The sequence below is a fragment of the Tympanuchus pallidicinctus genome, unplaced genomic scaffold (assembly GCF_026119805.1).
Source record: "Tympanuchus pallidicinctus isolate F22 unplaced genomic scaffold, pur_lepc_1.0 scaffold8, whole genome shotgun sequence".
Lineage (NCBI taxonomy): Eukaryota > Metazoa > Chordata > Aves > Galliformes > Phasianidae > Tympanuchus > Tympanuchus pallidicinctus.
In genome coordinates this window covers 13,783,078-13,811,066 of record NW_026294802.1, presented here as the reverse complement: position 1 = coordinate 13,811,066, position 27,989 = coordinate 13,783,078, and the positions used below count along the sequence as shown (strand labels likewise).

The window sequence follows — 27,989 nt, the reverse complement described above, 5'->3', positions numbered from 1 at the left end:
GTGAGGGGGGCCGAGGCGGGAGGCGGGAGCGGCCCCTCCGGCGGTTCCCGCCCAGCGCGAGGCTCCGCCTCCCCGCGCGCGCCGAAGGAAAACGTTGCGCAGGTTCTAAAGCGGGGCGGGGGGAGGGGGCGTGGGAGGGGGAGCGGCGGGCAACGGCCGCCAACGGCCGCCGACGGGCACCGCCGGCCTCGGCCCCGCTGTCTTCCCCTGTCATGGAGCTGTCGGCTATCGGGGAGCAGGTGTTCGCGGTGGAGAGCATCCGCAAGAAGCGTGTGCGGAAGGTGGGCCGCGTGGTGGGCGAGAGGGGTCCCCCCGGCCCGGCCCGGCCCGCCTCTTTTCCTCCCTCCTCACACGGGAGCGGGGGGCGTGGTGGCGGTGGCCGCTCTGGGATGGGGCGGGGAAGGGGGGTGTCTCCGGGGCGGGGGGTCTGTGAGTGAGAGTCACCCTATAGTGGCTGGGGGGCTCGGCCTCAGCTCGGTGACTCAGTTTCCCTGAGTGGAGGAACCCCGTCCCTGGGGGGGTGGGCTAGCCTTATGCGTCTGGTCGTCGGGAAGTGCCTTATAGGGCGGTGTGTGCAAGCATCTGGAAGCTGGGGAGCCCCTCTGTTGGAAAACACGGGCTGCAGGGCTGTGCTTTCTGTGCTGTCACTTGGTGCCAGCAGCAGCAGCACTTCCATCCTCCTGCAGTGCTCTGAGAAGTGTTTAACAAGTCCTGTGGTATAATATTAAAGATTTCTTTGCTGGTTGTGCACGTTCTTCTGGGCCTCTGCGTGTGGTTTCCGATTGCTGTGTGTTTGTTGTTTGGTTTTGTGCTTGGGGTGAACAGATAAGCGGTTAACACTGAGCTTAAGCTGTTTGGGTTGAAAGGTGGAGTGGCTGTGATGGATGGAGTGGTGCTCTGGTGCAGCAGCTGGAACATGCTAAAGTGACGCTTCATAGGATCTCAGTCTTGTATATCTTCTCTGCTTGAACAGATTCCTCTGACACCTGCTCCCGGCGTGCATCTCCCTCTTGCTTTTATGCATGCTGACTTCTTGCAGGGCTCCCTGTAAATGCAGGGATGGCTGCAGTCTGGCGTTTGTGATTCTGCCTGATGCTTTCCTGCTCCAGCCTACTGTAGGGAACCTGCTTTTAGAAGCAGGGTCCAACTTGATCTCCAAAGGTCCCTTCTAGCCTCTGTGATTCTTCTCAGCGATGATCCCAAGCTGTGGGGAGTTTGCATCCTTTTAAACAGCCCTCCGTGCCCACAGGGAAGGAGATACCACAAGTATAGTTGAAAGAGGAAGTGGTGTTGTTTTGAAAATGAAGTGGTGGGAAATGAGCTCTTCGCTCAGTCCTGTTGATTGGTTGCTTCTCTTACCGTAGCCCATATTTGGTTGTAGACTTTACCTGTTTTTTCCTTCTTTTTTCTCCCCTCCAGGGTAAAGTAGAATACCTGGTGAAGTGGAAAGGATGGCCCCCAAAGTAAGTTGTTTTACTTGTCTTTTTCTTAACTATTTATTAATAGTATTCACTGTACCTTTGCAAGCGAGAGTCTCATTCTTCATGGGTAACCTCATGTGCCTCATTCTGACAGCTGTAAACAAAGAGCCACAAACCAAAACTCTGTATTGTTTCCACACTGACAGCCGAAGGATGCAGTCTGTATGCCAACCTCTTCTAACTGGGTTTTGCCACTACTGAGCTATTTCATTGAGATGATTTTTAGTTAAAAAGCTTTTATAATTCAGTATGGTTAGACAAGGAACCTTGATTCTTCAGAGCCTGGAATGGTGCTTGCTTTTCTGAATCAGCACCAAGGGGACCGCACTTTATTTGTAGAGCTATATGAAGTCTTGTAACATAGAAAACAAGGCAGTGGTCTTGTCTTTGTTATCCTACTGTATCCCCTCTGCAATTCACAAAAGGGAAGGGGCAATATTTCAGATGGATTGTAGCCAACTGGAGGTGATCTTTGTCCCTTTGAAATCACTGCAGTGCCTTTATTTCCTTGTCTGAAACCTTCTGTTGTTCTCAGTGCCTTTTCTGCCTTTGCTTTGGCTGCCATATTGCAAGAGGGAAACAATATATATATATGTATATATTGCATCATTGCTGTGCAAACTGTTTACAGATGCTTTTTTATTAAAATGCAGCTGCCGCTGAAAAAGAGTCATTGCTTTGTGTCTGTACAATCTGTGACATGCTTTGAGATTAAAAAGATTAGGTAGCTGGAGAACATTTCTGTGTCAGCTAGCAGCCTGATGGAGCAGCCTCATGGTCTTACCCATGGGGAGAGAGGTCTGCTTTTCTGCAGGTACCCAGAGCGCATGGGTGTGACTGCAGTGTGTGTCTGGCTGCCCTGGACGGTGCTGAGCAAAGGGGAACTTCTGCTCGCTCATCCCTGTAGTTGCAAAATGCTGGGTGTGATCCTGATGGGTGTTTGGATGTGATCCCGACAGATTGTACCTCATGTTTAAGAAGGTGGAATGTGTTTCTGTGTGCCTAATCCTTGTGCTTACAGGGCGTGCATAAGTAGCTTTCCCTCTCTGGTGGTGATAGTCAAATTGGGATGACTGTTTTCTTGACTGTAAATCCTGCTGTTGGAGTGTAACCTAGTGCTCTTAATGAGTACCAGCTGCAATGTGGATCAGTTCTTGGGCCTTTTTGCCCCTCCTAAGTAGCTGCACCTAATTTAATCATTATCAGAGGTTGGGAACGTTTCTAGTCTGTGAGGCACTGTCCCCTTTGACTGGAATACTAATATATCTGGAAAGGAGAATTGGGCAAACACAGCGAGATCTTTTTTGGCAAATGACATTGCAAGAGAAGGTGGAGTGAGACTTGGTATCACGTTTCTTTTGACAGAGCAGCCCTTATTCTTGCTACTGCCTTTTCGTGCCCTATACCTTGGAACTGTAGGGGAACAGGATCTCTGGGGAATTAAAAGCACAGCTTATGCCCAGAGAGCAAGAGAATATGAAGGTTCCCTTATTTTGATGTGAGAAGTCCGAACACCTTTTTCATGTACACTCAAGTTCAAAGAACACTTTTTTTTTTTTTTTTTTTAACTGTTACACAGCAGTTTGATTTGCTTAAAACCAAGATGCTTTGAGCATGCAAGCTACTTTCATCCTGCTAGCAGTCTCTGTTCCTTGTTTCTAAACAGAAATATGCCTGTGATGGCATGTAACACCCCACAAGCTGTTTGCATCTTTGTCTTCCAACATCTGCTGTTTTCTCGTCCCACATCATATTTCTCTTCATTCCCCTCCTCAACCTTGTCGCATTGTTATTTATAATCTCCGTACCAGTTATCTTGTGATTCCCACTGAATGCTTCATGGAAAAAAGCAAGCATAGAACTGATGTTTGCTGCTTTAGCATTTATTTATATATGTATATATATTTATATATATACACAAAGTGTTAATGCCCCATTCCTCGGTTTCCTGGACTGTACTGCTGGAGTCAGGGAATGAAGGAATGACTGCCTGATTCTAGCTACAAGCTTGTTTACAACTTGCCTTGGAGTTAAGAGGGGAGGGGGAAGAGGAGGAGTAGAAGGAGGGGGAAGGAGGATCATATGATCTGTGTTTTCCAGAGTGCCTGTTCTCTGCAGTTCTGCTGCAGCCTGGGCTGTGTGTGCCCGTATGTATAGCTGTGTGTGAGTGTGTGGCAAACTGAACCGTGGTTGTTTTTTTTTTTTTTACATGCAGTGTTTTGCCACTGCAGTGAAGCCAGGAATTGAGCTGCAGAGAAAAAGGCAACACCCACCAAGGGTTTTTCTTTCTTTCTTTCTTTTCTTTTCAAAGCAAATTTTTCTTCTCCTGCCTATGAAAAGTGATCTGATGTTCCCCCCCCCCATCTTTGCGTTACCATTTTTCTGAAATTTGAGGAATGAGTGCCAGAATCCCTGCAGCTGGGAGGAAACCCTCCTCTGTTCAAACAGCATCTTGGTTTTGACAGCTCACAGTCAGGTTGCTGCAAGAGGCTTGGGCGAAGGAGGGAGGGTGGATCAGTTGGTTATGAAGACGTCTGTTCTTAACCCTCTGATGCACAGTGCACCTAGGGATATCTGAATTCCATATTTCTGCTTCTCAGTTTGGTATTAAAAACAAACAAACCTGTACCTCCATTTATAGAACCATTCTCCAGGAACTCTTCTGTCTTTCAGTACCTTTCTTCTAGCTCATGAGTAGATGAAAGGAGAAAGCAGTCCACCTTCCGGTGTATGTATGTGAGTGTGCCACATGTTGCCAGTGCAGGCTGTGCTTCATCCAGAAATGTAAGCCTCCTAAAATGCTTTTTCTGAGTTTAAAGGCACTGCTACAAGTGCACCTTTGCCACTTGTATGTTTTTCCTGTCTGTCCCCCTTTCCAGGGGCTGGAGAAGCTCTGCTTTGAGACACTGGACATCACATGCTGGAAACTGAATGCTCTGAGGCATTTGGGATGTCAGACTTACCTTTTTGCTTTAGGGTTTGCATAATAAAGATGTGCTGCCCATCTTTTCTTGGCAACCGTGAGCCCTTAGAATAAACCCACTGCAAGGACTACCTTGTGACCCTTTCATCTTCCAGAAACCTTTCACCATTGGAATCTTTGGCTGCTTCTCTTTGGTGTTAACCACAGCCATGCCCCTTGGGAACAGGTTTTGGTGTGGCCTGCTGTGTGGTGTCAGCCCTTTCCTGATCAGCTGGCTCCATTGTGGCTGTCTGGCAGCGGAGGAAGAGGGGGCAGCAAATGACAGTGTTCATGGGTTGCCTTCAGAGTGTCGAGTTCATTTTAAGCAGTTTCAGTAGTCGTAACCACAGTGCAGGTGGGTTCCTCTTGTGCAACCTCTGCTAGGCAGAAATAACCTGCAGGGGGAGCCGAGTACGAGGAGCAGTAGTTGGATGGTTGCCATCTACTTGCCTCAGGCCCAAATCTAAACACGTTCAGTTGAATGGCAACAGTGAAGAAAAATTAAACTCTTCTTAAAGAAATACTTTTGGTTCCAGTGATTAGAGGTAATTAATAATGCAGGGAAGAAAGCATACTTAATCTTTGAGCTCTCTAAATTAAGAGAGACCTATTTTTCAGAAAGCTGTATCAGATTTCATCTCGCTGTCCCATATATTTGCTGGATTTCTGGGAGTGCTGCAAGTGCGACCTGTTTATGCTTTGCCTTAAGACTAGTTTGTGGCTCTGCACAGACTTTGCAAATAGTGTGAAGGGAGCCCTGGCAGGAAAGCCTTCCCTGCTCTCCTGCAAATTGTTGCTTGGTGTTTGGCGGAAGGGGAGGTGATGTCTGGGGGGGACTGGCTAGAATTCCTAAGAGCTCTAGCAGTGTTGTGGCAGGCCCCACGGAGCCTCGTGAAGACAAAATCCAGGGTCTCAGCACACTGGGAACGGTCCTGCAGAGGGAATATTTCATTAAAGCATTGTTTACTTTATATTCCTTATGTTTTTCTTCAGATACAGCACATGGGAGCCAGAAGATCATATCTTGGACCCTCGCCTGGTAGTGGCTTACGAAGAAAAGTAAGTGTGTGTGTTCTTTTCTTTCACTGGGTGCAGGAACTAGTGTCCTTATTCTGTTGTGGTGTCCCCACTTCAATCAAAGATGAGACGCGCAGCAACAAGTCCTTCTCCATCTCTGTAACCTGGCCTTGATGAGGCAGATAAGGCAAAATGAGGCCGAGCACAAGCACTGAGCCAAAGAACAATTGTTCTCAGGTTTTAATTGGGTCCAGAGCTGGACTGGAGTGATGGGAGGTGATAAGTTTCCCTAGCCCGTTCTTGATCAGTTAAGTCAGAGAAGTTCCTGTATTGCAAGAATTTCACTCCTGCAAGAAGCAGTTCTGGGATGCTTTCCAAGTCCACACTATTCACAGTTGGTTTTTAACAGAGGAAATGAGGGAGCTTTGCAAAAGGTGGAAGTCCTGGCTAGGCTTTGTGCTATGGTGTTTATTGCTTTGTTTGATTTGTGTTCATCCTTCACAGGGAAGAGAGAGACCGTGCTTCAGGGTACAGAAAAAGAGGTCCCAAACCAAAGCGCCTCCTATTGCAGGTAGCTTCTTGCTTTTCTTTTGTACATTTCTAATTAGTTAGTGCTGTGCTGCTGCTCTGCTCACAGGAAGGTAGAAACTGTCTGTTCACTGTTGGATGGACAAAACTGAAGGTAAAATGCTAATGCAAGAACTTGATCTCAGTTCAGGACTGGGTAGGGAGGTACTTTTAACCTGTTAGCTGAACAGCAGCTAGCAAAATGGCAAAAAAAGACACAAAAGCACAAGAAACAGCTCTTGCTCTCTGAACCTGGATCTTGCCTGGTTGACATGATCTTTTCACTTCACACTGGGCTTGGACTTTCCAGCATGTGAAAGGTAGTAGCTGCATGCTTTGATGATTGCCATACAAAGCAACCAGTCCTAGGCAAAGCATGTAAGGAGGAGTTTAGATTGCAGGTGAAGAGATGAGAGAAACAGTGTTGTAGGAGCACCACAGCTTCTCCTAGGTCACCTAGATGCTCAGGTAAGAATAGATTCCTGGCCCCCAGGTGAGAGCCCTGGTGACTACATCGTCAGATTCCCATTCTGAACCTTGCTGTATTGATGTTCTTGTCAGCGGCTGTATGGCATGGACTTGAGGAGTGCCCACAAGGGAAAGGAAAAGCTCTGTTTCTCTCTTGCACGGAGGTTTGGAGGAGGAGACAGTAGCCTGCCAGGGGCCAAGACAGGGCAGGCAGAGTTCTCTGAGAAGACTGGGGGAACAGTCCTGCCATTCTCTCTCCGGAAGCAACGCAAAAACCAGAAGTACTTGCGACTGTCAAGGAAGAAGTTCCCCCGCATGGCAAGCCTGGAGAACCGCAGCTGCAGGCATGAGTTCTTCTTGAATGACGCAGTAGACCTGGAGACCCAGCAAAGCCCTGAGGACTGGGAGGCTGTGCAACACACCGGCAAAGAAGGTAAGGCCAGACACCCCTTGGCTGAGAAGTTCTGGGGCATGAGAAGGATGCTCTGCTTGCTGCCTCCTTACTTGCCTCATCCTGGGATTGTGGCTGAGGTCAGATCCTCAGAGCATCTCTTGCTGGCTCACGTTGTGGCTTTCATTTCTGCAGATTTCTTTCCTGGTTGGATGACTATAGTTTTTTGAATGCTGTCACCTCTCTGTAGTCTTAAATCAACGGCACCACTCCCATGTTAGAAAACATGCAGAAGTTACTAGAAGTTAATGCTGTGTTCCAGTTTCCTTCTGGCAGAGGTGACAATAACCTCTGCCTCTGTCCACACACCCGTGTGTGTTTTTCCTGTTGCTCATGTAAAAGGAGCTTGGCTGGTCTTGGGCAGACTCTGACATTGGCGCTCCTCTACTGGTGCTGCTCTGAGAGCAAACAGGAATGTCCTTAGGAACCCACAGTACATTCCTTCTGCCCCCTCCTTCCCTTTCCTCCTCACACCCCACATCCTCTCTAAAGCTCCTTGCTGTAGAGCTTATGTGAGAGGGAGGTGAGAGAGATAATTGAGGATGGTAGCGCCCTGATCCCATTGAGTAGGCAGCATAAGTGTAGGCATGGGAGATGGCCTGGCACATTTGGCATTTTGGGGAGGGATACCATCCTCTTGTGCAGGAGGGCTGTGGGATGTGTACGTTGCTCTGAGTTACCAGGGAAACTCTATCCTTGCATTATTAGAGCTTCTGAAGGCGTAAGGCTTCCTGAGGAGTGGAAAACAAGGGCTTGTGCTGCTTGTAGTAGTTAAGAGAATCCTGTTACTCCTTGCTGGGAGTAGTTGTTAGCCAGGCCAGATTAGGCAAGATTTTGGAGAGAACACTGTGTTTAGGGAATCTGCACTATCCCCTCTTTCAGCCTGGGACTAGAACAGCACCTGAAATCCAAGGGAGAAGCAGTGGGACAAGCACAGAGGAATCCAGAGTCACGTACTGGCAGCAGGCGAATGTGTGGGGCTGTTTTCAGCTAGAAGTGCTAGCCTCCAAGGCATTTGGGGATCTGAAGGGTGAATGGCACTGGAGATACATAAAATGATTTTTGTTCTCCCCATGGCATATGGGATGTGTGGAATTCTAGTTAGTGTTAGGGTTACACACTTCAAGTGTGACAAGAAGAAGCCATAAATAACCTTTTAAGAATGTATTTCCCATATTCTTTGCACAGCTTGAGGTAACAAGGTACAGAGCAGGTACAGTGGTAGAGGGAGGGTATATTTCCTTTCTCTGCCTATTTTTGTGGCTGTCTCTGGGAGCTAGGGATGGTGAGGTTTTGGATGGGGAGAGGGACTGTTAGTTATCAGTGCCAAAGTGCAGAAATATTTGAGATTCTTATGGAGCTCTCGGGGAGCAAAGAAAGAACATGAGAAATGGAGAGCAGCCTCTTTGTGAAATAATACTCATGTTTTGTAGCCAGGCTGCATTACAGATGCAATATGAAGAAGACCCTCATCTTTGGATGCCTATGCCTCTCATGAGAGGATCTAAGAGCTTGTCATTGTTGACTTTTCGGGGGTAAGAAATTTGCAAGAAGGTCAGCTTGCTCTTGGATGAGTGTGTTTAGCTGATACAGAGGCACATGGGTTGAGAAGGCACAGGAGACACTGGGGAACTGTGAATGGCTGGAGGCGCTGGGTGTTGTTACTTCATCCTGTCGATCTCCATGTAGGCTTATCCAGTGCTGGTGTGTGTCTGAACACCCTTACAACCGTCTGCTTTTCCCTTTATAATCTGCAGTGATCCTCTGTTTTTCCTTAGCCTCTGAAGGGAGGGCTTGCCCATGCTCGCTCTTGCCTTGTGTGTGCAGACTGAATGCAGGCTGATTTCATCCACCGTTTATCAGAAACGAGGCACCTTTTCCATCCTCCTCTTTGCTTCTCTCTCTCTCCCTCCTTCTCTCCCTCTCACTAACATGCTCTGTCTGCCTCTCCTTTTGTAGCAGATGTGGATGGCAATCTCCCTTGGATTCCCACTGTGCCCCCCAGCGAAGTGACAGTGACAGACATCACGGCAAACTCCATTACCGTCACTTTCAGAGAAGCACAAGTGGCTGAGGGCTTCTTCCGAGACCGGAGTGCGCAGTTGTGAATCTCCATTTTCAGTGCTCCCCAAATCTAGTGCTTTTAGAGTGGGGCTAGGGAGGGCTTATTTTATCCCTTAAGAAGGAAAAAAAAATCCAAAATGTCTCAGAATGTTTACAGAGACCTTTTTTTCTTCTCCTTTTTCCCCTTTCAGATACGCAAAAAAAAAAAAAAGGCAGCATAGGGGGTGTGTGTTTGTCATTGCTTTGTCCATCTGAAAAACTGACAGCCCTTTCCCTGGCAAAGACTCCCCTCCTAGATGTCGAAGCAGCAAGCTGAACAATTTGGCTTTTATGCTGCTAAGTGGCAGCAGCTGCATTTGTGGGGAGAGGGCATGTGGAGGTGGAAAGAGAGCTAGGTCTCTAGCCTGCTGCCTTGTTCTGCAATTGATATCCCTTGGATAAAGATACTTCTCTATGCGTTGCTCTTCCCACCTTCCTCCTCCCTCTCTTCATGCAGCACTGAGAGACGATGGATCCTACCTGTGTAGATCACTCCAGCCTCTTAAGACTTTCTCTCCAGTGCTGTTTTCCCTGGGGCCTGCTGTCAGGACTTCAGAACCGTATTTGCCTGTCTGTGGTAAGTAAGGCTGTGCAGCACAGCAGGTCCATGTAGACAGCAGAGGTTTCTCTGATTGTTGGTCATACAGAAAAGACTGAAACGCGTGTCTGAAAAATAAATTGGCTAACTAAATTCATTATGCCCTTGTGAAAAGCCCAGAAACCCAGCATAGTGGAGGCATACCACTCTGTCTATGCTAAACAATATTTCCAGGCTTGTCTATGCTGTGTGAGAAATACGTTATGGAAAGTGGGGTGTTCCTATCTTCTGCCAAATTCTGACTTAATGACAGATGCTGCCCTGAGTCTGTGATGATAGTTGGTTGAAATCTGACTCTCCTTCCCTGGAAGGAGGGGCCGGTAAGACAACTGAAGCATTGCCTGGCACTGCAAAGATATTCAATATACTGGCGCAGGCCCAGGACACAGGAATTGGACAGAACTGAGCTAGAAATGGACCTTGATTAGTGGCAAATTCTGTTCTTGGATGCCATTGGGAGATCCAAGGTAAACAACATGTGGAGAAGGCATGCATTAGAGTAGAAGGGGGTGGGGTGGGGGTGGGGGAATCGTAATTCTTAGCAAGGAGAATGCTTGGATTGTACTGTCTGAGTAATGTTCTTCCGTGACTCCAGTCTCCTCACAGTATCTGTGATCCTGTACTTCTTTACTGATGGAAACTTCCCCTTGGAAGGCTTAAAACTTTGCCAAGGAAAGTGGTCTGCATTTCAATAGACCCTGCCTGATCTTGCACTTAAATGCCTCATGCTGGACTGCCTGTGATGCTTTGAGGTATTTGAAGAAATGCTGTATTTTGAGTTGGTAGTTTAGCATAGCATCTGTTCCTGCACATGCATACTCCCTTCCATTTTCTTGAAATCAAATTTTATTTAAGTAATTTAAAATTTTAAATACAAACATTTTCCTATGGAAAGCAAGAAAAGTAAGCTACAGTCTGAGGTGGGAACTTCCAGAGAGAGCTGCAGGAGTTTGCTGGCTGTCATGATTTCCATCCTTAACTTCTTTGTTCCCTCTTCCCATTCCACACAAAGCATTTCTTTCCTGCTGTATTTATTCTGTGTGAAACTATGAGCCTTCTGAGCTCTGAGGTATAGGCTCTGTGGAATTGGGCAGTGTTCAGCAGTTCCTTTGAAGGGCTTTGCCTGCTGACCTTCAGAGTTTGGGAGCTCTGGGACTTCTGGTCATCCAAACATCTGCTTCTTGCAAAATGCTTGGGCTGCCCCCTGAAGCTTTTATTAAAAGCAGATTTTACCTCTTATAGGACGTGACAGGTCAGTGCAGACTGAAGATTTCCCCTTCTATCTCGAAGCTGTGTAAGTAGGCCAGTCTTCTGCTGTGTCGCTGCAGTTTCAGGACCACGGGGAAGACCCTGAATTTCAGAACTAATCTTTTTGTCTCCCAAATAAGCAACGTGGAAGTTTAATTATGGAGAAATTAGAGAGGGTGAGAAGTGAAAAATGAGCGGGGAAGAAGCTTGGAACAGCAAGGGCAGACTGATGAGGGAATTATACAGGCCTAGGATGTTTGTTGAATGTGGGTGTCTGGAGTAAGGCTTCCAAATCTGGAATTGTATCACATAAATTGGTTTGCTCTCCTCTGCAGTGTGTGAGGTTGTGCAGTATCACTCACACTGTCACCCCCCCCCCCCACACACACACACATCCCCCTCTTCCTGATATTTGCCAAACAGGCAGAAAACATTTATCTTTTTTCTTACTGTGACCTGTGGGCATTTAGTATGGCTGAGTCTGCTCACTGGGGTTGCAGTAGGTCAGGTAGTCACAGTTAGAGAAGCACAATATTTTAGCTCGTTTGGGGCAAATTCTTGAATTCCAGCTCACCCTGCTGAATCTTCATGGCATTTATGGGATCTGTTTTCTTTAATGCAGCTATTGCTACCATCACATTGTACAAGTACAACAAAATCCTTCCTACTTATTTAGGTTCCAGTCATCAGCTGACATTGGAAGCAGTACCAATCCCATGGGCAGGAAGGAGCTTGTCATAGTAAACCAGTTCTCCATCCTCTGCTTTTTCTTCCACTCGCCAGCTGAGACTTCTCAGTGTTTTGTTTTGGCATTTCTCTTTAAACATCTTTTCTTTCTCCTGCAGTAGAGGTTTTCAAAAAAACCTGTGGTGCTCTTTCAAAGAGGATACACCCACAGCTTCATCTCTTAATCATGCCTAGATTAGGTTAGCTTGTGTTTTTTGCAGTGACTAATCACCTGACTACATGGAGTGTTGAACAAGGTACCTGGCTCCCATGCTGCTTTATGTACAGGTCAGTCAGGGACCAGGTTAAGGTGCAGCACATTGCTTGTGCATGGGTTTGGTTTGTGTGTGTGAGGAGGAGTCTGTGGTAGGAAACTGAGCAGTTACTGTAGGGTTGATTTCATTTTGTTGTGTTTCTTTTGTTTTGCTATTGGGATTTTTTTTTTTTTTTTTTTTTTACATTCACAAATGCAGTGTTAAAAATCCATTAAAGATTTTTCTTTTGGTCTTTCTAACACATTTCCAGTGTCTGGCAACATGTCATTGTAGACTTCCTTAGTGGAGCTGGTCTTCAGGGACTTCAAAATTAACGTCAGTCCACGTCTGCAGATGAAGAGATGCATGGGGCTTTTGTCCTTTTGATAGCAGCAGGGCTCCTCTGGGTTTACTTTTCTCCCATATCCCATCCATCTTTAGGTTCAATCCCAAAGTCTGGATATTGAGCTGGAACTTCTAGAGCTAACATATGAAAATTGGATGCTGTGCTCACAGTTTTGTTACACATTCCATTTGATTAGGAGAGCCAGAATAGCATCCAGCTGAAGCAGAGTTTAATAACTCTATTCAAAGCACAAGCTGAGAATAGAAATGGGCTAACTCTCCCATACCTCATTTGGCTCTATGGCTGTAAACAAGAAAAACAAACTTCAGCCAGTAGAACTCAGTGAACTGTGCACGAGAAACAAACCTCTCAAGGAAGAACTCTTCTAACGGTTGTTCTTCAGAACTGTTCCAGTGTGAGAATGACCAGCTGTGTTTAGGGGGCAGAAGTTTCTCTTTCATAAATCTTCTCACAGTAACTTCACTGTGTGACAGAGGGGCTTCGTGAGATTAGAGAACCTTTGTTGCTAACACTGGTTTAGAAACAATTGGAAAGGTGCCTCTGTTCCTGGCTGGTTACAAAGTAGATGTTGTTGCTCAGATATGTAAGCGATGCCTTGGAACAGCAAGTTTTAGCACGTAAATAGTGGCATTAAGTAGCCTTGTAGCTCCTGCATGCTCCCTTATTGTCTTGCCTTTGCTTGGGGGCCCTTTTGCTTGTGAAGTCAGACCGAGGTATTTATTTTATTTTCTCTTTCTTTCTCAAGCACAGCCAGGGTATTATTATGAGAACACCCAGATGCCATTCTGTTGTCCAAAATAAGCTTAAATTTGTTGGTGAACTGACCCTTACTTATGTCAGAGCCTCATACAGCAAGAAGCTTATTGAGAAAGGAATGGCTCTTTTTGTTGTTGTTGTTAGTGTTGTGAAACTATCCAGAATTGTTCTCTCGGTGTTTTGTGACTGAATGTATAAAATTGTTTGTTTGCCTCACGGGGTGCCGGTGGCCCCAGCGCTGTTTCCTGCTCTGTGGCAGCCAGTGTTGTTTGATGATTTCACTGGAATAGAGAGGGGAGGCCTCGAGTAGGTCAGAAAATGGGCAGGCTTAGTACATGTAAGACCTTCGGTGGTAGCCACAACAGAGGCTGGGGTGCGGAAGGCAGCAGTGAGAGCTGTTAGCCACATCCATGCATTTGAGCAAAGCGCAGTCTGCCCTTGCCTCCCCACCCCTTCCTCTCCTCTCAGGTTTTCTGAGGTAGGGAAAGTAGGGAAAACGACTCTTCCTAATGCTAAATGGTATCTGCTCCTCTTCAGCTCGCCCCTTCCTTGCCTGCAGCCTGAGAAGAAGAGGGCTGTTGGACCTTCTAGGAAAAAAATTGTAGGGGTAGGAAGAGAGGGAAGGAGGGGCCTCAGGTTTGCTCTTGCTAGGTTGCAAAGGGCAGGCCTTTGGGTGAGCAACTGAGAGAGGAGATGCGATGTAAGAGCAAAGAACTTGTAATGAAACTCAAGGGCCAAAATTGTCGTGATTGTAAAAGAAATACTGAGATGATTAACCTGATTTTTTTTATTTTTATTTTTTGTAATTGTTTGTTGAGGTGGGTGTTAACTGCCATCTGTCAGTTAATAGCAGCGAAATGAAAGCAGCCTGCTCCTTACAGGCCCTTTGTGCTTCTTGCTTGGTTGTGAATTTACCTTAGTCTCCAGGAAGAGTGGGAAAATCATATGATGGGGAAGGAGAAGAGACAAGTAGGGGATGAAATGAGGCCACGTTCAGCCACTGTTCTAATGCAGTGCCTTCTGCTCCGAAACCTGTGATCCTTCACATCAGCTCTGGTGTGTCAGTGCTTCAGAGCAGTCAGTGGGTGGATGGCCCTCTGAGCAGGCCATGCAGAGAGGTGGTGCTGTGTTCGTGTCTCTCTTTCATCATTTGGAAAGGAAGGGAGGAGCATGCTGACAGCTTACGTGAGGTAATTTCTGCATGGAAGTATATAGCATTAGCATATACAAGTGAAGGGAGCGTGTCTCTTTCACTGTTCTCAAAATAATTGTCCCCAAGGGTATAGTAAACTTGATCTTGAGACAGCAGGTTATGATAAAGAGGCCCACTGAGTCTGAGTGCAGTGAAGCTGTCTTTGCAGAGACAGCATGGACCTTCTGGGTGTTGAACCACCCATGTTCCAACCAAGCAACTGGGCACGCCTATGAAACTGTTGGAGAGAGAAGCAATCACTTGGAATGCAACTCAGACTTCTCAAATACTTTCTTGCAACAGGTACTTCCTGAATTTGATGATCCTTCTCTTTCCTCTTCCAGCTCTCTTCCCTTGTACCATTAAGCTCTTAAAGTACAATGGCTTATTAGGGAGTGGGCCAAGGGTGATCCCCAGCTAACGGGGTTGTGTGCAGAGGAGAGGAGCTCAGGGGGGGTTTGTAATGGGTGTTGGGCCCGAGAAGGATGCCTACCAAGAGAGTGTGGGTAGAAACTTTGCTGCTGGAACTGTTTCTGTTTGCTGTGGGACAGGCTGCAAACCCTTCAGGGGTTCTTCTGAAACACACCCTGGTGATGTCTGAGAGCACCAATTGGATGTTGAAGGGGAGAGCTTGTAAGAGTGTTCAGAACCTCTATCAGCTTATCTCATTACTGGGATAGCAGTTTTGACTGGGAGGGGGATTTCAGAGGAAGTGGAAAGACTTGGTTTTATTTTATTTTTAACCAGAAAGCGTAGTGTCAGCACAAAGAAGCTCTTTGCAAGTCTGTCAAGACGTTAAGCAGCTTTTTTTTTTTTTGCTTTTAGTCTGAAGCATGTTTTGAAGCACTTTGAAAATGCAAAGCACTGGGAGTGCAAAGTACTCCTTGTCGTCTGCCTGAAAGTGGCATTTGAAAAACATTTTAAAAGCGTTTGAAAAGATGTATCTATTTCAGGTCGGTAGCTGTCCCTTGTTATTTTTCCAGAGTTCCCACCCAGCCCTTAGCTTCCCTCCCATGGCTGAGGGGAGAGTTTCCTCAGCCCTGCTGAGTGGAAGAGGCTAACCAAGGAGGGAGGGGAGGCTCACAGTGCCCTGTGTGCTGGCTTCCTCCCCACCACCTCCTTTATCTGAGATAAGGAAGAAGAGGAGGAAGTTCAGTTGCAGTGGTCCTAGTCTGGAACTGACTGCATCTTTTAGCTCTGGAGACATCTCTATATCTGGCCTGAAGAATTGCACCTTATGAGTCTGGTTGAGGAATGGGGAGGCACCTGTCCTCTTGCAGGTGGTGTGGAAAGGAGGGAAGGGTGAGCCAGAAGCTGTCTTCAGTAGATGCTGGATTTTTCTGGAGGCTGTTTCCTCACCTTATCTCCAACATAACAGCAACCAAATAACTGAATTCATCCAAATGAAGCTTTTATTCTGCATATCTAAAGAGCCTTTTGAGCAGGCTAAGATGAGAGGCTCTTCTTTCTTGCTTAGCATGCTCTACAGTCAGAGGAACCTTAGTTCTTTCCTGGGGTCTTTGGCTCCAACCTTCCCCTTAGCTTAGACACACCGTTTGGACTCTTTGCACACTGACTCATCTAATGTGATCTGCTTCCCTTCTGCTGGGGGGCAGAAGATGGGGTCTACTGGGAGAAGAGGGTCCCTGGTTCTTGTTCATGTCTCTTCAGCTGTTGTTTCTGTCAGCACGCTAGAGTATGAGAGTCTTTGCACACAGAAAGCTTTCTTTTGCACAGAATGAGCTTCTAGCTTTTGTACAGACTAATTGAATGTATTTGGGGGGGTTGGGAGGGAGGGAAAAGGCCGTAAACCAATTCCACATGAACCAATCAGAGTATCATGCCTTGTCTGAGCGAGCGTGAGTCGTAAGCAGAGGTTGTAATGGCAAAGGGAGGGCAGGCTCAAGTATAATTTGACACAAAGTGTGGTTTTATTTTTGTACTGATACGGATAAGAGACTGTACAGCATCTATTTATTTAGATGATTTATGTGGTAAATGTTGCAAACAAAATTATGAAAATATTAAATATGAGAACTGACATTTACCTAATGGTCTGTCTGTGTGGTTATTTACCTCCTTTTCCTTTAATTTAACGGCTGAATTGTTTCTCCTTAGTTGCTCCTGTTGGTATAAGCATGCAGCGTGGTTGGAAAAAGAATGAAAAAAGGCCCGTGCGTGAGAACGACCAGTAAAAAAAAAAAGAAGGTTTGTGAAGTACAGAGCGTGCAAAATGCTGTTTCTGGCATTACTCATTACTTCAATTCAAGGAGGTTAGGTTTTTATTAATTTTTAACCACTGGGTAAGTTAGAGCTATACAGGGGTGACCCAGGACAGCTGGTCTTTGATGGATCCGAGTTGGAGAAAGAGAGTGCTGCTCACGGGATGGCTGCTGCTCTGGGTTCATTAGATCTGCCAGCAGCAGCTGGAGGAGAGCACGGCCATCGCCTGCATCCCACATCTCCTGGGAACGGCACAGCTTGGGCTGCTGCTCGTATTGCTGACGGGGTGGCCTCGAGTTTGTTGGCCTGTGGGGCTTCCAGGGAGCTCTCCAAGAGCCCAGCAGCTCTCGGTTGGTGAGGTGGAGTTGGGCCCTGGATTTATTTCAGGTAGCTTGGAGTGAGGCAGTCGTGCTAGTCGGCTGGCTTTGCCCACATTAACAAAATGCATCCAGCCTGCCTGTGATGAGCTGGTGGGGCTGGGCCTGACCGCTGGCATGGGTGCAGGCCTGCAGCCAGCTGCTTGTTTTGCTGGCAGCAGCTTGGGAATCAGGTGAAGGAGTAAGAAGCTGCAGTGCAGCATTACGGGAAAGCCTGCTCCAGAGACTTCCTTCCTACCCCTGCCAGTGCTGCAGCGGCTGGCTGGCACTCTGTGCCCAGTGCTTGTCCTTCCACATGCGTGTGCTGGCTGGAGTAAAGGTTGATCTGGATAGCTTATTTTTTAAATAGTCTGTTGCTGTGCTGCCTCTCAGACCCATGCAGGGTAACCTGATGGGATGCCAGAGAGCAGGGCACGCTCCTCAAGGAAGTGGCTTTGGAAGGAGGGATGCTGGAAGCCTGGGGGTGCTGCCGCAACCTGGGCCTGCCTGTGGAACTCGTAGGAAAGCTCTGGGGATACCGTGGGTACCGCTTAGGCTGGAGGGGTGGTGCAGGCTATTGCTTGGCCCACGGCTGCTGCAGGAGGAGGCACATCTTGCAGCGTTCAGCCTTGCTGCTGGGCAGCCTCGCTGCAGAGGTGTCAGTGTCGAAATGCAGCGTCTGCTCGGGAACGCTCGCAGCCCGGCTCTCGGACGGGCGCTAAGTACATTGACGCCTTAGGCGTTAACGAACGCTTAAATGAGCCAATCTCCGAAGGCTGCGCGGACTTTTCCAGCCGAGCCCCGCTCCCGCTTTGCTGCGGCCCCTTTAAGGGCCTTCCTCCCCCTCTTCCCCCCCCCCCCCCCCGCACCATATTGAGGAAGGGGAGGGAATGGGGGGGGAGAGGGTCACGCGCGGGCGCGGGCGCGCGCGAGCCGGCGGGGGGGCGGGGCGGGGCGGGGCGCGCGGGATTATTATGGGCTGCGGGCGCCGCCGCCGAGGCGCACAAGATGGAGCTGTCTGCAGTGGGGGAGCGCGTCTTCGCCGCCGAGTCCATCATCAAGCGGCGCATCCGAAAGGTGCGGGGGGGCGGCCGGCCCGGCCCGGGGCGGGTTGGGGGTGGAGGGGGGGTGAAGTCCTCCCCTCAACCTCCCGTCTCACCCCCGCGTCTCCTCCGTGTGTTTTGCAGGGCCGCATCGAGTACCTGGTGAAATGGAAGGGCTGGGCCATCAAGTGAGTGCGGGGCGGCGGGTTGGGGGGGTGCGGGGAGCGGCGGGGAGGTGAGCTCCGCTCTGACCCGCGTCGCGGTGCCGCCCGGCAGGTACAGCACCTGGGAGCCCGAGGAGAACATCCTGGACTCCCGCCTCATCGCCGCCTTCGAGCAGAAGTGAGTGAGCGAGCGAGCGGGCGGTGGGGGGCTGCGGGAAGGGCCCCCCCGGGACGGCCGTAACCCTTGGCTTTGCCTCCCCGCAGGGAGCGCGAGCGGGAGCTGTACGGGCCCAAGAAGAGAGGACCGAAGCCCAAAACTTTTCTGCTGAAGGTAACTCTTATTTACATCTCTCTGGCCTAGCACGGCGCATCCAGCCCCTCGCCGTGCCCTCGGTGCTTGGCCTGAGCTGGGGGCGGCGGGGCCCCCTCACGGCCTCTCCCCTCGTGGCCCCTTCCCTTCCCTCGGCCCGCCGTTCCCCACACCCCGCTCGCTGTGTGAGCTCCCATCTGTGAGCTGCAGGCACTGGGGAAGGAGCGGTGGTTTGGTGCCCCAGTAGACCCCTCGCCGTCGTCCCAGCCTGCTTGCAGTGACTGTAGTGCCAGTGCAGCCCTGACCCCTCGATTTTACTCTTTTTTTTTTAAACTAAGAAATGTGTTATCTGGGGGGAGTGCTGTGGGTGTGTTAGCCCAAAAGCAGAGCTGCATGCTTTGCTCCCTTCTCCTTCCACGAGCATTGCGGTTCAGACAAACTCGGACAACGCACCTCAGTGTGACTGAGGCAGGTAAGGGAGATCATAGTTTCGATCCCATATGAAGCCCTGGAACATCTGTGCAGTGAGGTATCTCCATCACCAGCTCTGTCTGGGGCTCACAGCAAGTCCTCACCCCTCTGTGCATGTTTTCCCGGTGGGTTAATGCTCCCCTCTGCCTGGCAGCAGCAGGAGTTTCGCTCCAGTTAGCCTAGTGCTTGGACTGAGTAAGAGGGGTAGGATGTCGTCTCTGCTTCATGAAACAAATGGGGGAAAGGTAGGAATGGGCACATGCTGATGCCCTGAGCAAAACTCAGGGGACACGGTAATCCCCTGAAAGTCCCTCCTTCAGTATCCTCCGCCTGTTTTTCTGCTAACAGCTTTCTGCATCTGCAACCTGAAAGCTACAAACGCAACTGATGAGTGCCACCTCGTAATCTTTGTGCAGGGAAGCTGGGCTATGTGGTTTTTCTGGCAGTCATGCATTAAGTGAAACCCTGGTGTTTAGGTTTCCAACAATGCAAAGGAAAGCTGAAAGGGAAACCACCGCCTTAAAATAGTTCTCCACTTGAATTAAAAAGCGCTGGGATTTGTAACACCTGACATCGTTCAGCAGTAGGGAAGTGTTGTCTTTGTTTATTCTGTGCTTTTGACACTACTGTGTATAATCAGTTTCTTTTCTTTTGATTCTGAGTGGAGTGTGGAAAAATCTATCGCCAATTTTTCTTCTCATTCGCACAACAACAAAATCCATTACAAAAAAGAGAAAAAGCAAGAAAAAAACCAAACCTTGTTCCTCCTCTTCTCCCTTTGCTCTTTAAACCCCTCTAAACTTGGAACCTGAATTATTCAACAGCATCCTTTGAATCACATCCCTGACAAGTTCCTGCGGCACATCTTCCTTCTGCCAGCTTCTCAAACGTTACCCAAAACCTGTAGGTTTGTGCAGCTGGTGCAGTGCTCCGGGGAGGGTGGAGCTGTCATGAAGGTGCCCAGCTGAGGGAAGTGTAGATCAAGCAGAGCCCTGGTGCTCTCTTTCCAGAGTGGGGACAGAGCTGGTTCAACTGCTGGTGCTCCACTTGCTGCTTTTTGCTACTCCAGAACCTGCCCTAAAAATAACGCCCTGGGCCAGGCAGCAGGAGGTAACTCAATCTCCGCCAGCCCTATCTCAGCTTCTCTGAGCTCTGTTCAGGCAAATTGCAAGCAGCATGGCTGCCACCAGAATGGTTGAGACTAATGTGCATCTTGATCAACAATTCTGACCTGCTGAAGGTTGGCCTTTGCCAAGCCCGCAGCGCTGCTCTGCCTCATGCGTCGCTGACAGCGTTTTTGGTTCTCGGCTTCCAGTGAGAATTTCAGAAGCAGGGGAAGAAATTTGACTCTTGCATCCCAAAGGGAGTCTTTGAAGTTGGCAGTAAGAACAATATTCTTTTTGATCTGCTAGCTGAACAGATTAGGTCTGGTGAAATGACGTTGAAGTGGGAGCCTGGCCTAGGGCTGCCTTGGTGGCCTGCCTGCCCTTGGCTTGGTGGCTTGCTAGGATCTCCCATATGTGACAGGGCTTAAACTTGGGCTTCTGAGTCTCCAGTAAGGCATGGAAATAAGTGCTCCCACGTGCCACCGTTCCCTAGCCTGGGGGTGTTTCGATTTGCAGATGGGGATAGGTTTATCCAGGGATTAGCTGTCAAAAGCTGCAGATAGGCACCCGGGGGGATTTACAGAACGCATTCCAGCAGGTTAGAGGCCCGCACCTTTGGAAGAGCTTTGAAAAGCTACATCTTCAGCCACCTGCTGCCTTTGTGAACTAGGCTACTGTTGCTGAAAGCTGCCTAACACTTGCCCTTTCCATCAGGCTGCCGAGGGCAGTCACAGGCCGGGCGTTGTGATATCGCTATCAAGATGGCCGGCATTGCGAGAAACCCCTTCAAACCTCAGCTGCAGAATTTGGGGGCAGGAAATGGGACTTGATCCTCTGCATGCTAGGGGCAAACTTTCCCACAGCTGACTGAGCTCAGGCTTGGCGGGAGGCTGTCATTCTTGGGAGGCTCCTGGTATGCCGTAAGCTTTGTGCTGAGCACTCGGAACGGGCAGCGCTGCACACGAGGCTCTTGCTGCAGTGCTTAGATGTCTGCAGAAGGTTTCCTTGAGGACAGCTTGTGCAAGGTTAGAAAGCAATATCGACCTGTCATGTACACTGTAGTGATCTTCCTCTCTCCCTCTGCTTGGTTTGCTCTTTATGTTTTGCTTTTCCCTCGGCACTCCGCTGCGAGGAACGCAAAGCTCACCCACTAATCTAATAAAGTGTAGTGAGTGCTATTAAGAGACAGAGCCCAGTCTCCAGGCTCAGTGGGTGGCTAGCAAAGGCTCCTCCTCGGGATGGCTGCAGATACACGAAAGGAAAAAAAGGCTGGAGAAGGTTAATGGAGGGATAAGTAACAGAGCAGAGTGAGAGGGGACGTAGGGGCAGAGCAGCGTGTTGTTCTGTCACTTCGCCCTTCCTTGAACTCTGAAGCTGGAGTTGGGTTTCTTTTGATCTCCTCCCTGTTCGTAAATTATCCCCGGGCGGTTTGAAAACAGTCTGTTCCCCTTTGTGGCATTTTGTTCCCCTATCCAGTAGGGAAGCTGTAGTTTATGGCGGTGTTGCTCGGGAGAGCTGTGCTATGAACTGGCTTGCCGTTGCCTTGTCACTTGGAAGGCTGCAGAAGAAAAAGGGTAGTAAAAAGGCAGAATGGCAGCCAAAAAGGGGAAAGAAGAGCTGGTCGGAGCAAGGACTGTGGGAATGCAGGTGGAGAATAAAAGACAAAGCAGAACCAGTAATGTATGAGAGAGCGGCGCTACTATGGTGCAGCAGTGGTGCTGGAAATCACTTGATTCTGAAGTAATCAACTAGAAATCTGCTGCTTTGCAAGGTCTTTTATTCTTCTTTTTTAACCTCCCTTCCCCTTTCAGATTGCAAAGGTTTTGATACAAATCAGGTAAGCAAGCCTTCACAAAGCACGTGTCAGTGCATGTGCTTGTGTGCCTCAGTGCGTTCAGGGAATGAATGAACAAATATGCGTGCTGGGCCTCGAGGGACATTTATTCAGAAATAGTAGGGAACAAGGGAGATAATACTTGTTCCCAGAGGCAATGGGAAAGAGCTGCACAAGCTAAATAAAGGTGATACAGATCCCAAAAAGGGAGTGGGGGGAAGGGAAGCAGTTGCCTTGCTCCCGTGACAGAGCACTGCAGCAAGCCTCCAGAAGCTGCTCCTGATGTAGGCTGAGCTGTAAGCAGGCAGCGAATTACTTATGTACATGCTGAGTACTTCTTCGGTGGTGAGCAAATCCTGCGGGTGAGAACAGCAAAACCCCAAGAGGTAGCTTCCATTTGGAGAAGTTCTCAGCTGAGTAACTCGCTGGTGATGCAGCTGAAAGGATTAAACAGGTTTGGTTTTAAAGACTTTGTGCTCATGCAGCTCTTGAGCGTTTTAGTGTCGTGGGTCTGAAGCAGGGAGCTGCCAACCTGAATGCTGAGTCTTCTGCAACCCAAAGGTGCAAGTCGCTTAAAGTTGGAAGCCAGAGAAGGAAATGACTGAGCCCCGAAAACATGCTGTCCTCAGCAGGGAAGAGGCTCGAGTTTGTGTAGCTGATGCCTGAATAAACCTGATCCTGTAGTAAGAACACTGATCTTTGCAAGTGAGATGATGGTGGGGGCTGGTCTTAGATAGAGCATCTTGATACTATTTTTCTTGAAACCTTACCTGGAAAAACAAGCTGAAGGTAAGTTGTGTATCTGCATATTGTTCATTGAAACCGGCACTGAAGCTGGTCGCTGGGGACAGCACCTGGGGAGGGCCTGGCTCACCTCGCTGCTTAACAGCCTGGCCTCAGCAGTCCATGGTTGGTGTAGGCTGCTCAGAAAGTACCAAAACTGGAATTTAACGAATGCGGGGAGTAACTGGAAACACAGACACACAGACAAACAAAGGAGACCCGGTGGTTCTGGCGCACTGGGAAGGTCCCAGCCATGTGCGTTGGTCTGTGCTAGCTGCTCTATAAGCACCAAACAAAGACAAGTCTCTTAGTAAAAGCAAGACAGGGGCTGATTAATGAGCACAGGCAGAGAATGTGGAATCAGTGGGACTTCGGAAGTGGCTGAGCAGCAACTGTCCCAGCATTATCAATTTTTTTTTTCCTTTCAGTTGTTGGGAAACTCCACCAAGGAATTCAGGGTGTAGAAAGCAACTGTGGTTGTTGGTAACTGCTTCCTTTAAGCTGGAGGGCCAGGGCAGACAGAATCATATCGAACTATTAATTTTCTGTACTGTTCAGGGCACAGAGTGATGCGTGAGGCTGAGTGGCACAGGTGAAACTTTGGTCTGCATTTTCACATGTTACAGGGGACAGAGGCCTCTTGGTCACAGTCCTTTTTAAAGCCAGGATGTACACAGCACTGCAGGGAACAACCTGACGTTAGCCAGGGAGGAACAAAATGTCTTCACATCCCCGTTCTCTGCTTGTTCAGGGTCTTCTGTGACTCTTGCTGGGCCCTCGGTGGGAGTCGAGGGGCAAAGGGCTCTGAGCTCATTGTGTGAAAGGAAAGGGCGCCTGGGCCCCTCGCTCAGATCTGTTAGATTGCTGTCTTGACAAGAACATTTTTTTCACCAGGCGTTCCTTCGGTAGGAGGCACAGCCTGCAGGGTGACAAAGGAGATGGTGTTGGAGTACTTAAGCTCTCAGCTGGCAGGCAGCCATCCCGATCTTGGCTGGTGCGAGGGGGCAATCGGAGAGAGAAGTCGGGGAAGAAAAGCAGCTGTCTGTAGCACTGCAATTCTTGTTGTGCCCACGAGGTGGAGGAAGCTACTTGCTAGCTGGGTAATGATGGGAGAGGGGGTTCATCCCAGCTCCAGGTGTGGGCTACTTCTGCTTCCAAGAACCACTGAGAGGCATAGAGATGGGGTTTTGTTGGGGTGAGGAATGGTACGCGGGAGGCTGCATGAGGAGTGGGCTGTATGGTGTTCCAACGGACAAGGCAGTGCCTTGTTTGCACTGCAGGATAGGGATAGGCAACTTATTTGAAAACTCAGCTCCAGATCTCTGCGGTTCTTGCTCTTAGCTAAGACAGCTTTATGAGATCACCATCACCCACCTCCATGTTTCTCAAGACCCACATTCACCCTGTTTGGTGGAGCAGACAAGTCTTGTTGTGGGAGCTACCTGGATGTAGTTCTCTTTGCCTTCCTCTTGTCTCATGTTCATTTCCAGAGCATGCGGGGCAGCTCCCCTCCCTTGGGGCTAGTACTTAGTTTAGCATGCTAACTCAACAGTGGCCAAACAGTTAGTGCTGAGGATTACCAACTATTAGGAACCGTTGCTTGTAACATGGCTGGAGCCTGGCAGTTTTCTCTGCGGGGAAATACATGCCAACAGGGGAGTAATTAGCTGCACATAAAGAATCTGGATACCCTCCTTTGCTTGTACAGGGACTGTGCCACAGCTCCCAGCAATCCACGGTTGCAGACAGCACATACATTCCACCCCATCTCCCCATGCAGTCCTTAGCATGCTTGTTGCCACATGATGGTGGCATCTCTCTGCTGTCATCAGGCTGGGGATGAAACTGGGAGTTGGGTGCTGAAAGTGGGAGCTCACACTGTTGGAGCTGACACTGAGAGCATGCAGGGGGAGTGATGAGCTGGCTCATCCCTTCTGTGGAGCAGACTCATAGGGGCACGTTGACTCACCAGCGGATTGAGTAGGAGGATGGTGTGGACTCGTGCTCGTCATTTATGTAGATATAGATGTGATATGGCATTTCTCTTCAGCGTGAGGCAAGCAGTGTTCGACCTGGCGTTTGGCTGCACTTAGGCTACCTCTCTGACCCTGTTTTTGTCTCTCTCCCCACCACCGCAGGCTCGGGCCCAAGCGGAGGCCCTCCACATTGGGGATGTACACTTTTCTGTCAAGCCTGGTTCTAGCACCTCGTCTCCCAAGCTCCACTCCAGCGCTGCAGTGCACCGGCTCAAGAAAGACATCCGGAGATGCCATCGCATGTCCCGGCGTCCCCTGCCCCGTCCCGACCCCCAGAATGGTGGAAGCGTGGGAGGGGGGGCTGGCATCCGTCCCCCCGTCTCGCCCTTCTCGGAGACCGTCCGCATCATCAACCGTAAGGTGAAACCCCGTGAGCCCAAACGCAGCCGCATCATCCTCAACCTCAAAGTCATTGACAAAGGTGGGAAGCCAGCCAACGGGGCCGGGGCCCTGGCTCGACCCAAGATCCCTTCCCGAAACCGTGTCATCGGTAAGAGCAAAAAGTTCAGTGAGAGCGTCCTCCGCACTCAGATCCGCCACATGAAGTTCGGCGGCTTCTCGCTTTACAATAAGCCGTCTGCTGCGCCAGCCCCCTCTCTGGAGGGCAAGGGGGAGGCCGAAGGCTCCCAGGCGGCCTCCTGTGGGCTCATGATGGGCTCCACCCCGTACGATGCCCCCAGCTCCAGCTCCTCTGGCTGCCCGTCGCCCACGCCCCACTCCTCTTCTGACCCGGATGATTCTCCTCCGAAGCTGCTCCCCGAGACCCTCAGCCCGGCCATCCCCGACTGGCGCGAGTCAGAGGTCCTCGACCTCTCCATCCCACCTGAGTCAGCTGCCACCAGCAAGCGTTCTCCCCCTGGAGGCTGCAGCGGGGCGCAGACGCCCTCCTTGCCCCTTTCCTCTTCCGACCCAGAGCTGGAGGCCGGCGACTGGCGTCCCGAGATGTCCCCTTGCTCTAATGTGGTGGTCACGGATGTCACCAGCAACCTGCTCACGGTCACCATCAAGGAGTTCTGCAACGCGGAGGATTTTGAGAAGGTGGCGGCGGCGGGTGGTGGGGGAGGCGGCAGCAAGTGAGCCAGCCAGATCCCCCTGCTCCAGGGATGTGGGGGTTCTACCTGCGAGAAGTCGTGGTGTGAATGGCTGTCCTTGGTTCTCTCCTTCTCCCCTGCGCTGTCCCTCTGCCCTCACGGCCACCCTTCCTCCTCCCCCTCCTGCCCGATCCCTCTGGTGCAGAGGCCAGAGTGTTGCAGTGGGGGGAGTCAGGAGGCAGGGTGGGCCGTGGTTGTTTGTCCTTGAATGTGGTGGCGTCCAACTGGCAGTGGAGCCTTTGGGGTGAGCGTGTTTCTGTGTGCCTGCGGGGTGGCAGGGGGGCTGCACCTCCACCCCTTCCCCTTCCATCTTTGAGTGAAGAGGAGCTCCAGACCCTCAAGAGGTGGGTGGAAGGAGAGCTGGAGCCTACACCCCTGAGCCTTCTCCCACAAGGTGCACACAGTCTCTTCCATTCCTGTATTTTTCTCCTGCCGTGACCTGGATCCTACTGTCCTTGCCTTCCTTGGCCCGTGGCCTGGATCTGCCATCTCTGTGCTGCAGTGACAGATCCAGATGTCCCGCAAGGAGGAGAGGGGTGTGAGGTGAAGTGTCATAGCTGCAAGGTGCTCATGACAAAGCTGGGGTGGCTGAGAGAGCCCCACACAGCAAACATCCCATGGTGGCTTCTCTGTTCCTGCAACTATCGGTGCTACCTTGGCAGTTGTATGGTCACTTTTGGGCAGCCTGGTGTCTCCTCTTCCCCTGCATCTTCCAGCGTGCTCAGCTTTGCAGGTGGAATGGGAGAGAAGGGGAGCCTGCCTCCAGCCAAACCTTCCTCCTGGCATTTCATCACTTGCACTTGTTGGGGGAGAGGGAATCAAATACCCCTCTCCTCCTCCAGCCCTTCTGTGGTGGGAGTGGGAGCACCCGTCCTTCAGTCTGGGAGGAGATGGTGGTCTCCTGCCTCCTCAGCAAGCTTCCCCTGGACCTTTTTGCTCCCTCAGAGGGAAGGATGGGTGCTAAGGTGGGTGGCGTGCTCTACCCACTCCCTCTCATCTCTCCTGCTCCCCTCTCTCTGTCTGGGATGTCTTGGAAGGAGTGTTCCCTTCTGTTTTTCCAGGATCTGAAATGGCCCCTTACAACTGCCATCAAAGGTGCTAACAAAAAATTACTCTCGCATCATAAGCACTCGTGCTGGCTCTCTCTGAGAGCACCTCTGGGTTGATACAGACATTCCTTCTCCTTGGCCCTTGCAAGTAGGAGCAAGCGAGATCACAGCTCTTTCCCTGATGCTCTTGTCATGCCCCTAACGAGCTCGCTCCTCTACCTGCCACTTCTGGCTTGCTTATCCTAAGCACCGTGGTGAGACGCCACTCCTTCCTCTCCCTTCTCCTCTACTTGCATGTGGTTGGGCGGTAGGGGCGAGGAAAAGGTGCTGATGGATCAACCCATGGGAGAGCCTCCCCTCTGGGATTGGGGCAGGGGGGTTTTACTTCTACGTCTGTGGTGCAGAGGTGGGAAAGGGTGGAGAGAATTCCCCACTCTGAGGCCTGCAGCTGTGCCCTGAGCGGGTGAACACGAGTGGAGCTGACCCTTTGGTGCTTCTGCGTGAGGGACAGGGTGCTGGCAGCTGCTCTGGCAGTGCTCCTGCCTGGAGCTGTCATTTTGTGGTCTGAGGGTAGCAGCGAGGCGGTCTGTGGGATAGAACTGGGGTGGCAGAAGGACCGACTGACCGCTGACTGTAATTAGAGCCTCTCTAATTGCAGCTCCTCAGTGGGTGCAGTGAATGCCTCGCTGCCTGCCCACAGGAATGCCTCGCAGTGGATGGGGTTTGTGTTGGGTTCAAAGGGGCTCCAGGTGCTGCGATCTCCACCCTTGGCACACCTCTTTGTTTCTCTTCCCTTGTTTTAAGAGCTCAGCAGGTGCTTTGGGGATGCGGCTGCATTCACAGCTGAAGTCAGGGGCAGGGAGAAAGAGACTTCCCTGATCCATTCACCCAAGCTAAGGCTTCCTATAACGTGTTGGACTCGTGTGCGTGTCTGTATTATTACCTGCCTGTATTCTTTGTGTTCTTACTTTTGCATCTTTCCTGTGCCTGGCACACCCAGGGTCCCTTATTTGAGCATAGCCTATCCACTGCTTCAAGGACGAGCAGTCCGTAGTTCTGGGGAAAAGCTCTTCCTTAGGGAATCAGCGAGGAGATGCTTCTCTTTTTTCCCCTCGTAAGCAACAACAACAAGAAACCACAACTATTTGGAGGCTACAGGATAAGAGGAGCTTTATGGGGTGGATGCAAACCGGCCTGTCACCTTAGGTTGTTCAGTTGCTGTTTGGTGTGTATGTGGTGATGTGTTTTGTTCTGTGATAATGAGGTTCTGAAACAAATCAGAGCGTTTAAGTGGGAGATAAAAGGGAACTTTAATAGGAAACTCTCGATGTGT

General features: G+C 50.0%; 3 protein-coding genes across 4 annotated transcripts in view; 2 read left to right on the top strand and 1 right to left on the bottom strand.

The window, feature by feature from the left end:
• CBY1 (chibby family member 1, beta catenin antagonist) overlaps positions 1–27,989 on the bottom strand; it is a 125,629-nt gene that overhangs the window by 28,047 nt on the left and 69,593 nt on the right. The gene's annotated exons all lie outside the window — the stretch shown is intronic.
• Positions 110–18,115, top strand: CBX7 (chromobox 7). The gene is made up of 10 exons (XM_052668663.1): positions 110–281; positions 1,420–1,463; positions 5,437–5,502; positions 5,965–6,031; positions 6,589–6,928; positions 8,906–9,040; positions 9,507–9,626; positions 16,309–16,395; positions 17,957–18,000; positions 18,089–18,115. The coding sequence occupies exons 1-8, from the start codon at positions 213–215 to the stop codon at positions 16,383–16,385; spliced, it is 918 nt and encodes a 305-aa protein (XP_052524623.1). The 5' UTR covers positions 110–212; the 3' UTR covers positions 16,386–16,395; positions 17,957–18,000; positions 18,089–18,115.
• Positions 17,714–27,010, top strand: CBX6 (chromobox 6). 2 transcript variants are annotated; one of them, XM_052668660.1, is made up of 5 exons: positions 17,714–17,846; positions 17,957–18,000; positions 18,089–18,154; positions 18,241–18,307; positions 24,673–27,010. In XM_052668660.1, the coding sequence occupies exons 1-5, from the start codon at positions 17,778–17,780 to the stop codon at positions 25,591–25,593; spliced, it is 1,167 nt and encodes a 388-aa protein (XP_052524620.1). In that variant the 5' UTR covers positions 17,714–17,777; the 3' UTR covers positions 25,594–27,010. The 2 variants fall into 2 exon arrangements, with proteins under 2 accessions (XP_052524620.1, XP_052524619.1); XM_052668659.1 differs by having other exon boundaries at positions 24,619–27,010.

What these genes read in the sequence shown, in the direction of transcription:
- CBX6 (XM_052668659.1), top strand. Translation starts at nt 17,778, where the DNA reads ATGGAGCTGTCTGCAGTGGGGGAGCGCGTCTTCGCCGCCGAGTCCATC. An exon ending in TCAAGCGGCGCATCCGAAAG is followed by an intron (nt 17,847 to 17,956) that starts GTGCGGGGGGGC and finishes TGTGTTTTGCAG; the next exon opens with GGCCGCATCGAGTACCTGGT. An exon ending in ATCGCCGCCTTCGAGCAGAA is followed by an intron (nt 18,155 to 18,240) that starts GTGAGTGAGCGA and finishes GCCTCCCCGCAG; the next exon opens with GGAGCGCGAGCGGGAGCTGT.
- CBX7 (XM_052668663.1), top strand. Translation starts at nt 213, where the DNA reads ATGGAGCTGTCGGCTATCGGGGAGCAGGTGTTCGCGGTGGAGAGCATC. An exon ending in TGGAAAGGATGGCCCCCAAA is followed by an intron (nt 1,464 to 5,436) that starts GTAAGTTGTTTT and finishes GTTTTTCTTCAG; the next exon opens with ATACAGCACATGGGAGCCAG. An exon ending in GCAACACACCGGCAAAGAAG is followed by an intron (nt 6,929 to 8,905) that starts GTAAGGCCAGAC and finishes CTCCTTTTGTAG; the next exon opens with CAGATGTGGATGGCAATCTC.